At 41.4% G+C, this 15506-nt stretch overlaps 1 protein-coding gene across 2 annotated transcripts in view; it reads left to right on the top strand.

The window, feature by feature from the left end:
* Nucleotides 1–15506, top strand: part of drosha (drosha ribonuclease III) — a 241172-nt gene that overhangs the window by 152411 nt on the left and 73255 nt on the right. For both annotated transcript variants that reach the window (XM_037544473.1, XM_037544472.1), the window contains one exon: nucleotides 5246–5403. In XM_037544473.1, coding sequence (XP_037400370.1) covers nucleotides 5246–5403 — 158 coding nt within the window. The remainder of the gene's footprint in view (nucleotides 1–5245; nucleotides 5404–15506) is intronic.

Genomic DNA, 15506 nt, shown 5'->3' with positions numbered 1-15506 from the left:
TGAGGGGGATAGAGAGGAGAGTGAGACAGAGAAACAGTGAGGGGGATAGAGAGGAGAGTGAGAGAGAGAAACAGTGAGGGGGATAGAGAGGAGAGTGAGACAGAGAAACAGTGAGGGGGATAGAGAGGAGAGTGTGAGAGAGAAACAGTGAGGGGGATAGAGAGGAGAGTGAGACAGAGAAACAGTGAGGGGGATAGAGAGGAGAGTGAGACAGAGAAACAGTGAGGGGGATAGAGAGGAGAGTGAGACAGAGAAACAGTGAGGGGGATAGAGAGGAGAGTGAGACAGAGAAACAGTGAGGGGGATAGAGAGGAGAGTGAGACAGAGAAACAGTGAGGGGGATAGAGAGGAGAGTGAGACAGAGAAACAGTGAGGGGGATAGAGAGGAGAGTGAGACAGAAACACTGAGGGGGTAGAGAGGAGAGTGAGACAGAGAAACACTGAGGGGGTAGAGAGGAGAGTGAGACAGAGAAACAGTGAGGGGGTAGAGAGGAGAGTGAGACAGAGAAACAGTGAGGGGGATAGAGAGGAGAGTGAGACAGAGAAACAGTGAGGGGGATAGAGAGGAGAGTGAGAGAGAGAAACAGTGAGGGGGATAGAGAGGAGAGTGAGAGAGAGAAACAGTGAGGGGGATAGAGAGGAGAGTGAGAGAGAGAAACAGTGAGGGGGATAGAGAGGAGAGTGAGACAGAGAAACAGTGAGGGGATAAAGAGGAGAGTGAGACAGAGAAACAGTGAGGGGGATAGAGAGGAGAGTGAGACAGAGAAACAGTGAGGGGGATAGAGAGGAGAGTGAGACAGAGAAACAGTGAGGGGGTAGAGAGGAGAGTGAGACAGAGAAACAGTGAGGGGGTAGAGAGGAGAGTGAGACAGAGAAACAGTGAGGGGGATAGAGAGGAGAGTGAGACAGAGAAACAGTGAGGGGGTAGAGAGGAGAGTAGACAGAGAAACAGTGAGGGGGATAGAGAGGAGAGTGAGACAGAGAAACAGTGAGGGGGATAGAGAGGAGAGTGAGACAGAGAAACAGTGAGGGGGATAGAGAGGAGAGTGAGACAGAGAAACAGTGAGTGAGAGAAGGGGAGTGAGACAGAAATAGAGAAGAAAAGTGAGACAGAAAAAGAGTGAGAGAAGGGGAGTGATACAGAGATAACAGAAGGACAGTGAGACAGAAACGGAGTGAGTGAGAGAATGGGAGTGAGGCAGAGATAACAGAAGGAGTGTGAGACAAAAACCAGTGAGTGAGAGAAGGGGAGTGATACAGAGATAACAGAGAAGGAGAGTGAGACAAAACTGAGTGAGAGAAGGGGAGAGAGACAGAGAAATGGAGTGAGTGAGAGAAGGGGAGTGAGACAGAGAAACTGAGTGAGAGAAGGGGAATAAAGCAGAGATACCAGAGAGAAAGAGAGTGAGACAGAGAAACAGAGTGAGAGAGAAGGGGAGTGAGACAGAAATAACAGAGAAGGAGGGTGAGACGGAGTGAGAGATATAAACATAGAGATGGAGAGTGAAGGACTGACTGATAGAGAGAACAGGAGTGACACAGAGAACTGTGAGAACTACAGAGAGAGAAGATGAGTGAGAGATCAAGAAAAAGAAGGTGAGTCAGAAGACGAGTGGGACAGAAGGAGAGGGAATGAGTACAAAAGGAGACAGAAGAAGACTGTGAGAGAGATAGAGAGATGAGAGCATGAGGTAGCATTGGTAGGAGAGAGAGAGGAAGAGTGATGCAACCTCTGGGCTCATGTTCTGAGATGAGATTAGCAGCTCCGCCTGAACCACGAAACAAAACAACCTGCCCCAGGGCACAGTGTGGTAGGACTTTCATGCAGCCTGTTGTTCTCCACAAAGATCCACAAAGATACATCCTGCAAGCTGCCTCATGTCTTGAGTTGGCAGGATTATAAATTATCTAAGAGGTATAAAAGAACTAACCATTTAGAATAGAAAACGGACCTAGGACTGAGCCTTGAGGAACACCTTGTGCTTTACATGTGCGACTACCGAGGTTATGTTTATCTTAACTTCTGAAGAAAGCCTCATTTCAGATTTATAAATACAACCAGAGTGAGTAGACAATGTGGAATGTAGTTCTTCTTGGATGCTGGAAGGCAAAAAAAAAAAAAAAGCCCCCTGGTCTGAGGCTAAGTATAGCAGCAGCGCTATCGCTGCTTTGTGCTCTGTTAGGTCAGCAGGATCGTTCGCGCGCTCGACACGCTCACCTTCATTTCTTTTCTTTCTCCCTCTCTCTCTGACTGACTCACTGCCTTTGCTTTCGGCTTGCCGGCATAATCTCGCAACTTTGCATTACCGCATGCCGACTGGAGTTCAAATCCTGTTTCGCTTTGGCTGGAACAAATGCTCCTACATATGTTTTTTGACTCCCAGATTTTCCACAGTGTCATGCTAATTTGCTGCCACGGGTGCGAGGCGGCCCTTTCTTCTCCGTCTGCTTAGGAGTAAAACTTGGCTGCTTCTGAGGTAAACACCTCATAAGGACCACCGGCTTCATAATTGCGTCTGTCAAGAGCGGTAAACTGGGACCGTCTGTGCCAGCAAGCCCAGAGCCTTGTGTCAGCGGCAAGGGAAATGTCGTTAGTCGTGACGAGGTGACGGCTGGCATTTGGAACGGCGTTGTTAATTAAGAGCACCTCGTTGAAGAGGCAGACGGCAAATGCTTTTGTGGGCAAAGCGAGAGAAAGAGACCATGACATTGGCAGCCTCAAACCAATTAAAATGTTGACTTTGAAGCGTCGTTAGCACCACATGTCGTTTGCTTGATATTATGCTCTCTTCTGGAGATTCCGCATTCGGAGTTTGTTTCAGCTTCCTGTAATGTATTCATTCATTTGCCTAAATGTGGAAAGGGCTGGTGACATTTCAGAGAGGTGGAAAGATATCGTAATATAGCGCAACTTTTTGAAAAGTTAATCAAGCTGCGCCCCCCACCCCTCAAGTTTGGTCCAAAATCTGTGAAGCTGATCCTCTACAGAGGCCACACTTCTGCGCAATTGCTATTTATTTACAGAATTTAATATATTGGGGAAAATTTTTGCGCAAACATTTTGCCACATATAATTGTCTTTTTTTTCCAGCATGTTAAATAAATACACAAATAAATAGAAATTGAGCACTAAAAGTAGCAGAAAATGATATATTTACGTATATTTCCTGAAAAAGTTTTAACTTATTTAACTGTTTTAATTTATTTTCACTTGATAAATCGATGAAATGTGCAGTTTCACAGGTGTTTTTCTTCTAAAGTTTCAATTAAAATGACAAATTTGACTTTTCAAACATTTTTTTTCCTAGAGAGCAGTAGCTATCCCTCAAGCTATCAATGCTTAAAATCCCTTTTGCAGGGATGAAGGCTAATACCAAGTGAGGTGAACCTGCAGCTGATTTCAAAATGATTATTTTTATTGAAATAAATGTGCATAATGCACATGTACTTTTAGCGAAAGCAATTTGAAATATTTGAGCTAACTGCAATCCAATGTTTGCACCACTGGGTCACCAACTTTCAGCACTACATACACATTAAATCAACAAAGTTATTTTGCTCCGTACAGTTGCAAAGTGTGTTTCACTTTCACACTACTGTCGTAAATACAAACCAAGCTTTGAGCCCCCTGATCTACAGCTATACACATGCATTTGTTGACAAGCTGAAGGCTACAGAGTCTGACTCCCCTTTGCAGGCACGCATGTCTTGCAGGCATATGGACGCTAAAGGTTGCAAACTTTCAAGTCTTAGTTGGCGTGAGATTAATGGACAGAGTTTTTTTGTGTGAGATTAATGTATTTCTTTGCATGATAGGGATTGAGGTTAGATTACTTTTAATTTGAAAACTCTAAAATAAAATAAATGTTTCAAAGTTAGTTTTAAAAGGACTCAACTCATTGAAAAACTTTTGTCTGTAATATCTCCTTTAGTGTCAGGCAGCACAATTGAAAACAAAGGACATTTATTTTGACATGCTTTATGAAAGAGGGGCCAGGGTATTGCATCATAATGAAGACCTCAGGTAAGTTATATGGTGCAATGCCAAGGTGGGAAGCCCTTTCACAAATTTTGTAAAAAAAAAATGCTGTTTTTGAGTCATGGTATATATAAGTATATAATGGTTCATGTAACTATGTCAGGTGGTCTGACCTTAACAAAAACATGTGTAATTATTATAATAATGTTTGTTTATTTGAAGAAAATATAAGCATGACCTCAAATTCAAGGACAAAGGTTTCTACTGGTCTCTAACTAAATGCCTGTTTAATTTGAAGTTAGTCTGAAAAGTCAGGTGGCGCAAACAGCAAGTTGAATGGTGCAATCAGACCAGCGCAATTTTAATAACTGAAATAGGCAAATAAAAACTTTAATCACTTGCTATGTTTAAGATACAAAATGCATGTAGTTATAAATGCAAATATGTGTGCAGATATAAAAATGCAGATCATGTCATTTTTAATTAGTTTTAGAAATTGTCATTTTAAAAACTTTTGTCATTGACCCACATGCTAGTCTTAGCTAGATAGCTAACTTTGGATGTTTTCAGATTTTGTTCTTCAGATGCATTAGAACGGTGGCCAAAAAAGTTGTGTACAAAGATCAGTAACGACCAACGCAGTCAGCTTCTTTTTTGTTCTTGCCTGAATTGGATGTATTTGAAATGTATTGGTTTCTGTGGACAGTTGGAACTACAATGAGAGCTTAGTGACCGTCTATGACATTGCAAGTGGCAATCATCGGGGTCCAAGCACTATGCGCCATTATGGAGCCAGTACAACACAAATGATAGGCAAAGTTTTTAGAATGGCCTCCATATATAATAGATGTAGGGTCTCAAAAGAATATGTAATATAAGCATATATAAGTGTAATATAAGTTTCAAACACATGGGCCATTTATCCTTGTTATTATACACAACACATTTTAACAAAAAAGTTAAAATACCTGAAAACCTGTGTACTACATAAGTTGTATTTATATAATTGAACTAAATCATACCACATCACTATATTTATCACTGTATTTTGGTCTTAGAAAGCACGAGATTGGTTTCTCATGAGTTTAGATAAATTTTATGGTAGTGATGGTGGCAGTTCTATTGCGAGTCATTTGCTTTACGACTTTACTTGTTTCTGTAATATTGTTAGCTATGCTCCAGTGCTTTAAAGTGACTTTTTATTGTTTATAAACTCAGTTACTTGGTGCATGTGCGCTGTATTGAAGTGCCGTGGTGTGTTTTCAGGTGCAGGAGCCGGTGACAGACAGGCAGCTGATAGAGTCTTCTCCCGTACTGCAGAAACTAACGGACTTTGAGAAGGCTATTGGAGTTCTGTTCACACATGTCCGGCTACTGGCCCGAGCCTTCACCCTCCGCACCGTGGGCTTCAACCACCTCACACTGTAAGTGGGCATGTATGTATGTATGTATGTATGTATGTATGTATGTGTGTGTGTGTGCGCTTGTCTTTGCTAGTTGGTATGCAAGGTCTTTACCTTACTCTGGTTGAAATGGAGCTGTAAAGGAGTATTTCAGCATTATTTAGTCTAATCTCTACTTGCTGCATCTGTAATGAACCCAACACATCTGGGTACACTGGCTCAATTACCGTAGACAATAAATTTGACACATTTTCTTGTACATATAAAAGAATAGAAAACCCACTTACGCTAGAAGCCAAGGTATTTGCTGAATTCAGTGAATAAAATGTTGATATACACTGTATAGTGCAAAGTTTATCTGCTACGTATTGGGCACGTCAATCAAATTTGACACTTAAATAAAAATAAATAAATAAAATAATTGGAAAAACGAAAGAAACTAAAGAAAATGGATTATGGATGTGTATTTTGACTCTGTGATATTCATGTATCTGTCAGAGTTAATGAATGGATGTTCAGTTCACCACAGGGAAGAAAGCAGTTGCGAAAAAAGAACTTTGGCTGAAATTTACATAATGCTTTAGGTAATAGCACTAGTGTTAAAAGGCTAAAACATCAGTCGACAAAGATTTAGCCACACACCAAGGGATACATTTGAAAAGAATACATTGATCAAAATTGGTGGAGGCTGTTAAAGGTCTGCACGTACTTGATTATTAATGCCTGCACCCACCTGCTTCAACCACTCACTCCCTTTTTTCTTTTTTAAATCTGTATCAACATTTTTATTTGTGTCAGCATTTCACTATTAGCTAATTGTAGACAAGACGTCTACAAATCAGCCGAAATCAAATTAAAGCCAAAATACAGGCCAAGGTACGGAACCCGTGTGGTGACGTCCCGTATAAATAAAAATAATGCGTTGCCACGTAAGGCGTGGGAATAAGATGATTAAGTCATGGCCACGACTTAGTAAGCCATGACATCGTTCCCACGCTAAGTCATGGCTACGACTTAATCATCTAAGTCGCATGCCTCACTAAGTCGTGGCCACGCATTAGGATCTTGTTCCCATGCTTTACTAAGTCGTCACCACGCGTTATTTTTATTTACGCAGGATGTCTCCAGCGGGGCTCTGTACCAAACCCTGCTGAGACACAGGTTAAAAAGCTGTATTATTGTGGGAAACAAAATCAGTTGCCTTTTGTTGTTTATAACATGTTATGTAGCTTTATGTGTTTTGCAGCTTGTGATAATTATTAATGTACTGACCTGTTTACCTGTAATGATCACAGCCCCTCAAAATGAATCCCGCCTGCAGATTATTTCTCCGGTCATGCGGGACCCTCAGGTGAACCCACCTTATGCAGACCAGGAAAATGGATTTTCATTGTTGGGAATATCCAACGTTACCTAGAATAGTCGGCCTGGTTAGTGATGAAACAGCATTGCCTCGTTCCTCTCATGTCATTGACCTCAACAGCAGGCTCAGACTCAGGCTCCCGTACTTCATAGCAGCAAAGTTGAATATTATACCCACTAAGATGAATTAAGCCGTCACAGTACAGTCCCATCAAAACATGAGTTGTGTTATTGTTTGTCCCTCTGTCTGTCTGTCCCTCTATCTGTCCATCTGTCTGTCTGTTTGGCCCTCTGTCTGTCTGTCTTGTCTGTCTCCAACTTTCTGTCTATCTAACTATCTATATCTGTCTCTCTCTCTGTCTGTCTGTCTGTCCGTCCATCAGCCTGTGTCCATCTTTCTCCCTTTCTGTCCGTCTTTCTATCTATCAACCTGTCTGTCTATCCTTGTCTGTCTGTCTGTCTGTCCGTCAGCCTGTGTCCATCTTTCTGCCTTTCTGTCTGTCTTTCTATCTATCAACCTGTCTGTCTATCTACGCATCTATCTATCTGCCTGCTTGTCTATCTATCTATCTATCTGTCTGTCTGCTCTTCTTTCCCTCTGTTCGTCTGTCCCTCTGTCCTTCTGTTTGTCTATCTATATCTATCTGTCTGCCTGCCTGCCTGCCTGTCTTTCTGTCTGTCTATCTGTCTGACTGTCCGTGTGTCTTTCTATCCATCCACCTCTCTGTATATCATACTGTTATCCTTACTCCATAATAGGAACAAATTGGAGTTTGTGTGTGTGTGTGTGAGAGAGAGAGAGAGAGAGAGAGAGAGAGGGGCAGAAAGAGCAGAGGTGGTGGGGGGGGTGGTGTAGATGGGGGTTGGTGAGGGGGGCAGAACAGCATCGTTGGTGTTGGAATTGTCTATAAATGCCAGCCTGCCTGGAGCGCATGGTCACTGCCATTGATTTTGCCTTTCTGACTGATGGCCCGTTGCAGTCGATGTTGACACTGTGCCAGATATCCAGCCTTCCGCAGCCTCCGAACCCCACCGGGACTCCCGCCCCCCCTGCACACCCCACCCCCCCAGCCTCTACCAGTCAGCTTATCCCGTTAGTGCTGCTGTATCATGGGACGTGAAGTTTTTACCGCACTCCATCTAAATTTAGATACATCTAATAGTCTGACTCTGACCTTGGAACAGAACCTTGAAGGACTTCACTGAAAGCAAAGAACAAAGAGGGAAATAAACAAAAGCTGTAAAGCTGTTTGCGTTGGTCTAAAGTGATGAAATCTTGTGTAGTTATACCTTAGATGAACTAGGCATGTAGCAGAATCCGTATTTTGGTTCGATACGATACAGAAAAAGCACGATTAAGCTAAACTAAACAGAAAGGAAAGCCTGAAGATGTTTTACGTTAATATTACATTAAAGTTTTCAGTCTTGGTTTATTAGATCATTCAACATTATAAAAATGGAGCATTTGAGACTTTAGAATGAAACACTTTTTTGTCTGTTTGGTTTTTTTTGCAGCAAAAAAGAAGTAAACAATAGCTCTGTTTTGTAAAGCTTCAGTCTAATCCACTAGCCACAAGCTAATTTGTTGGAATTAAGCTAATGTAGTAGCCACAACACAATACAGATATATGAGGAAGACTTGCTTGAACAGGATTTTACTTAAAACAGCCTCTTCTTCATGTTTTGTTTTGCAATGTTCCTCCTGTGTGTGGAAAGTAAGTTTAGCTTGTGACCCAAAAAAGTGAAAAGTAAAAGGTTCTTTATTACATATTCCAATTTATTGCAAGTGGACTTTGACTTCTGACTATATTTTTTCGGATTTTACAAATAATTTAATTTACACACATGAAAAAGTCAAATTTAGTAAAAAGTAAAAATAAAATTTCCTGTTATCAATAAAAATAAAAGCTGATATGGCGCGACAGAGTTTGTTAGACCTCTAGCATAATTTAATTGTGTGGAAAAAAACTACCATGTTAGGAAAATTGTTACTGCAATTATAATGAAATGGAAAAAGACTCGACTTTCCTACCAATGAGAAATGAAGATGCTTTAATTAAAAGTCATTATAAATAGATTTTTTGATTTTTCAAAGTCATTTTTTTTAGTATCAGCAAAATTTACTGATAAAGAAGGGTTAAAAGTATCTTTACCGTACAGTTTACTAATATTAGCCAGCACAGAAATTTTCTCTGACACATTATCCTTTGTGGTAGCCAACCAGAGCTTCATTTGGCGTGGTTCTTTAATATGCATGACCTCATTTACATCTGTATTTTGATTGGCACTTGGCAAGGACACAGGCGAAAATACTGCTGTATTAAAAAGACACCAGTGTGCGAATCGCCGCCACTGTGACTTTATAAAAGCCGCTTATTTTCCATGTCGCACATTTTGCACAGCACTTTATGTGGCCTAATATGTTTTATCAGTACATCCCTAAGTGTTTGACTGCACCCAATGGGATTACATTCAGTGGCATGCAAATGTCTAAGAATTTGGATATTTGAAATTAGAATTTAGGGTAGAATTTTGAAAACAAAAAGTAAAAGTTAGTATATATAAAAAGAATAAGATAGATTCAAGATTCTGCATTTCTAGGTCATTATTTAAATCTAAGCATATTTTTGTCACCATGTTATGACCTTTGTTTAAAAAAAAAAAATTTTTTTAAAAAGGTTTTTTGGTTTGTGGCTTTTTTTTTTTTTCCTTTTTTTTGTAGTCTTACCTCCCACATTGAAGCTCTTATTTAGACCCTCAGCTGGATTTGATTTACTCAGCAGATGCTATCGGCAGAGTCCATGCCAGCTTTAGCGAACTTCATATAGTAAAGATATATTTGCCGTATGGTTTGTTTATGATTTGATGCTTTAGATTTTTTTTTGTTTGTTTGTTTTTTTCCAGATTGGTGCTCAGACATACTAAGAGAACATATGGACCCAAGGAAATTTGAAATTTCAAATATTATTGGGTTAATGACGTTTTAAAATTGGTTCAGACAAAATAGCCCAGCAATAAGGCCTAATTAGATTCTATCTGTGGGTCCTCATTGAAGAGTTGATCCAAATTTCCCTTTCGTGAAGGGACCGTTCAAGGATACTCCATCATTTCATACTAGTTCTGATTACAGGAAACTTAGTTGGCCAGAGTTTGGGATGCTTCAGCCTTCATGTGCTGCATCACGTCCCTGTTTAAATGGAACAGCTGTACCCAAATATAACTCCTCCAACTCACTTCAGTGAGGAAGTGGTGGTTTCACGGGCCAGAAGCACGCTGTATCGGGGCTGATCAGATCCTCTTTAATGCCTGTGGCATTTGTGCACACACTTTCCATATACAGCCTCAGTTTTGCTCGATGGAGAATCCAAAAGGCCATTCGCGATCGTTCTATTCGAGCAAAGGACGAAGGATGGCTGTATCTTCACGTTTAAGCGCTTCTATATGAGCCAAGAACGTTCCATTAATGAAATCAGGGCTACAGTCTTCAGCACACTTCCCGAGATAATTGCTTTTTTGTTATGCTTGCAGGTATGTTTGCTAATGGTGTGCATTATAATTGCCTCGTAATGTTTATCTCAGAAGAATCAGCTTAACGTAAAGGCCTAATTAGCGTCTATCTGTGGGTCTCATCAAAGAGTCGATCCAAATTACACCCCATCAACGGTTGTTTGCGTGCACTTTTTTCAAGGTATGTGAGGGAGAAAAGGTTTGTGCACGAAGTCTGCGCGCTTTAAGTGGAATCGTGGTGCTTAATACGTTGATGATTGGTGTAAATGCTGTGCACTTTGGCTGTGTATTTTTATTTCCAGTACACTACACGCTCATACTTTTATTTTGTCTGAAAGATGAGGCTTCATGGATCAAGGGAGAGGGAAGAGTCTCTCAGCGCAGTAGTGTGGAGTGAAGAAAAGAGAGATATCTAAATGTGTTTGTGCCAAAACAATTTATTCCTGAAAAATGTTTGCCATTCATATCATTTTTGGCCAGTAGACACTGAATGGGCTTTAACACAGCTTGACGCACCGTCTTGTTAACTTACCATACTCAAAGGTTGCATAGACCCCCCTGCATGCCAGTAATGTTGTGAATAGGCTTTCAAAGCGATGTTTGAAAAAGGGTCTCATATGCTTTTTGTATCTAGAAGCTACTCAATGTACTGATAAATTATTGATTTATTTATTTTCGATTTCTTTTCCCCCAATTTTCTTCCCCAATCACTCAATGCTAGGAGGGTAAGGCTAACACAGGCTTCCTCCGAGACCTGTGAAGCACCATCGCATCTTTTCAAAAGTGCTGCTAACCCAACATCACTGGACAGCCAAACTCGCTCTGAGGAAAGCGCCAACTGCCAGATCTGTTACGTCAGCTACCAGACGCTTGCGCTGACTAGCATGATGGGGGAGAGGGGGGCCATCCTACCCACCCATCGAACTTGTGATCTCCTGTTGATGAGGCTAGTGCTTAGACGGTTGCGCCATTTGAGAGCCCCGAGATAAATTCGTTTTTAAATAGGTTTTCATCAATTTTACCTCCCAGAAAGGTGCCAGTTTGTGTGACCACACGTTCCTAGTTATTTGAAGTTATTTTAAATAAACTAGTATAAACTAGTCTTAGTACTTAGACTTAAATTTATGGGTATATTTCTTTCAAAAAACATTTTAGAATCAATATTTTTAGAATAATATCACCTGTTCATTTTTTTTCTGGGGTCACAGCACCTGACTTGGTAAAATGAGCCAGCCTAATCATCATCATCATCGTTAACCGCAAGTCCAGATCGGGTCACGGTAGCAGTTGGGAGATCAGAGAATCCCAGACGGCCCTGTCCCCTGCAACCTCCTCCAGCTCATTCCCGGGGACCCCAAGCCGCTCCCAGGCCAACATGAATATGTAATCCCTCCAGTGGGTCCTAGGACGACCCCCGGGGTCTTGTCCCGGTAGGCCGTGCCTGGAACACCCCCACCGGGATTGGATCAGATGCCCGAACCACCTCAGCTGGCTCCTCTCAATGCGGAGGTGTAGTGGCTCTACTCGGAGCTCCTCCCGGTGACCGAGCTCCTCACTCTTATCACATAGCATGTAGCCCACCACCCAACGAAGAAAGCTCATTTCCGCTGCATCATGACGCTATAAATTCACAATATTTGCGAAAGCGCTTCTGATATTAGCCACTACCATAAGCATCACACTGGGGTCTTTTTTATGATTCAATATCCATCTATAGCTAGATTCACACAACAGGGAAAACTGGCCCAAAACTAGCCCTGATTTTCTCACCAAATCCAATTCTTTTGTTCGGCTGTTCACATTATCTGTTAAATGTGATCAGTCTGAGCAGATCAGCCCCTTAAGTGACCCATGCTCAAAAGAACAGTGCTCACGTGGCTTCACATGGCTCATCCAGAGGTAAACAATCATCACCGCCAACGAACTCGCTCGCTCCCAGAGCTTTCAGTTTTATCTTCACCACCGTCACAGGAGCCATCATGAAGTTGCGGTGGCTGACAGCCAAGCTCAACCCAGATGTCCTCCAATTCTTTAAATGTTGCTTTCAGACTTTTAACTGTTCTTTGGCGCTGTAGCCTCGTTCTCCTATGGCCACGTTCAGCATTTCTTTCAAAATCTCTTCGAGCGTGGAGGTGTTTTGGATGAGTCTCTTCTAATTGTTTGGTGTAGAAACATCAGCCCAAATGTTTGAGTCTCAGCAGCGCAAAATTATGACGAATGTCGAGTTGGACTGACGTAAAAGTCGCATGAATTCCAATCTGGCTTGATCCGAGTCGCATTGCCACCGGTCTATCGGATTTCAGTACCAGGTCTCAGAAGCGTCTCAAATCAGTGTCGTGTTTTTGCTGTTCACACTGACACACAGATGAACATCTGTGTCACCTACGGAGAAAAAGACCAGATTTGGGGCCACTTTTACCTGCTGTGTGAACAAAGCCTGTAAACGTGGCAGAAACACAGCGGATTGTTGAGAAAGCCAAAGTATATATTTTCCATATATTGAAAGCTTTACTGTTTTGCAGCATTTTATGGTTGTAAAGGTTTGAAACAAAATCATGCCAGACTGTTTGGAATTTTGTATGACTGAATTACCCTTTTTAATAGTTTAAATGGACGCAGTTGGACAGTCGCACCAGCTGACATGTTCAGCCTTAGGAGACGTACATTATTAAATGAATTTCATGTTGATGCACTGAAACTGAGGGTTGGTGTTGAGTATTGTGTTGTCTACTTATTGAGTTATTTAGTAGGGAAATGAATGGACTTGGACAGGGCATTCCATTGATTGATGTTGACTTGGGTGATATGAAAAAACCAAAATCATCAAAATGCCTTAAATATGATAAATGTGGTGATAATTATGAGGAAAGTGGAAGCACTAAGTTTTATTGTTGTGGCATCAATGCAGCCAAATGGTGCAAGTTGGATGTATAGTGTGTTGTATTTGTAAATTCCTCAGAATAGCAGAATATATGATATTTTTTATAGCATTGCTAGAACCTGGTAGGAATGAAAACGCTTACATCTGCCTAAACCTCCCTGGATAAACAGCAGCATAACTGCTAAAGATATATTGTTGGTTATTATTCTTTTTCCCCTCTCGCTGGTTTTCAGTGGTGTAGTTAAAAAACCAGGGACGTTTTAGGAGTTGCACAAGTCGCTGCAATTCGATGGGAAATTATGAGAAAACACGACGTTTGTCTTTTAAATGGCATGCGATGAATCGTGCCCACACGGAAACAGAGCATCTGATATTTTTCATGCAGTGCTGGCCACAACTATCTGGGCTTTGTCATTTGCGTTCTGATTGGCTGTCCCTGCATGTGCACGTCCATGCAGAAAAAAGGAGATTATTTCTTGTTTCCTGGGTAAATTCTAGTCAGCAACAGTGACCACCTGCCTGCAGTTGACAATTATATGGAAAATAAGCCTTTCAGAGCAAGATATAGTCGTGTGATTGTCAGAGTCGCCTTCTCCTACACACCACGGCGAGCAGGAGGCTGTGATTGGTCGTTGTTAAAGTGTCTGTCAAACGGCTTCTTCCTGAAAATGTCAGCGGTTCAACTAGAACTTCTCCTGAACTTCTTTGTTTTATAGATTAAGCTTAAACTGTCACTGAGTTCGGAAACCGTCTCAAGAGTGCTAGAAGACAAAGTATTGCTATTATTAATAGCAGAAGTACTAACAGCACTGGTTTTAGTAGTAGTATCTTTAAGTAGCATCTGCTGATGCTTCTGGACGCATCATCAGTGATTGACTGGCTTACTGCGGTAATCTTCCACACGGTTATCTGAATAAGAGGATTCTGTTACCTCCACAGGTCTGTTGTTGACTAATTCGACTTTTCTGCCCACTCGTACACAGAAATGACCATTAAATCTTAGATGTTTTAGAGGTGAGGAACGGTCAGTACACTTCACTTAAAGATTAGAGAAAAACAAGTATGCTTAATATGATCAAGCATATGAACTAACAAAGTAATAAAATACGTTTTTATTGCAGATTGACTTTCACTAGAAATTCTACTTGGCTCATGTCACTGAAATTAATAACGTGAGTAGGCAGTCAGTGCAGAATGACCCTGAAGTCAAAGGATGCTCTGTAAAAAGACTTGCTCTGACCGACCGTAGGCTGTAGGCTGTAACATAAGAGTTTGCGCTCAGAACTTCGCTACCAATTCAGCTGCAGTAAAAATATGGACAGTGTGTACGATATGGACAAAAGTATGTGGACACCCTTCCCGATTAATGTGTTCAGGTCTTTCAGCCGCACCCTTTGAAAAGAGATGTATGAAATACACTACAAGCTGATCCAGACTGCCTCTCGAAGCATCAAACTGTGCATTGGGAGCTTCATGAAATGGGTTTTCATGGCCGAGCAGCTGCACACAGGCCTAAGATTGCTATGCGCAATGACCAGCATTAGTTCTTATAGACATGGTTTGACTAATTCAGTGGGGGCTCCAGCTGCCTGCTTGACCTCAACCCCACGGACCTCTTTGGGATGAATTGGAATACTGATTTTGAGCCAGGCCGCCTTGTCCAACATCATTGCCCCACATATGCCACATTTTAAATAAATGGGCACAAATTTCTACGCACAGACTCCCAAATCCTGCACAAAGCCTTTCCAGAAGGACAGCGACAACTCCATATCAATGCCCGTTGTTGTGGAATTGGGTTTCCAACATGCTCATATAGGTGTGATGGTCAGATGTCCACATACTTTGGACGTAAAATGTAGAATTAAAAGAGAAAAGAATCATAGCAACAAATGAAATATGATATTTATTGTAGTACTTTATTATAGCCCAGGTGTACCTTGTTATAGGGCGAATCGGTTTATAAACAGACTAGAGTCCCTCATGAGCCAATTGTGGTTGGTCATGTCTGTGTGACAATGGTATGATCATTTTATTTTATCATAATTATTATTTTATTTTTCTCCTCAGAGTGAGATGAGAGAACAAGCCCCCGTTTTCATCTCTTGTGAAAGCCATCAGTGTGTTGTCTCCCTGTAGACTTTTGAGCTGAGTGAGTGCAAAAAAGTCTGAAAGCACTCTGTCTCACTCCTTGTACTCAAACCTGAAAGCACTAAGATTTGTTTGAAATCGCAGCTCGCACTCTCGGTGTTAATTCACAGTCGCACGGCTGCACGAAACAGCATTGTTATTCTGGTTGCAGACAAAAGTGTGTACACTGCCCATCAAAAGTTTGGCAATGGCCAAATTTCAGATGGCGTTCCTTACCTTTCCC

The sequence above is a fragment of the Pygocentrus nattereri genome, chromosome 13, assembly GCF_015220715.1.
Source record: "Pygocentrus nattereri isolate fPygNat1 chromosome 13, fPygNat1.pri, whole genome shotgun sequence".
Lineage (NCBI taxonomy): Eukaryota > Metazoa > Chordata > Actinopteri > Characiformes > Serrasalmidae > Pygocentrus > Pygocentrus nattereri.
Note: the sequence above shows the minus strand (reverse complement) of the source record. Positions and strands in the feature narration are given on the sequence as shown.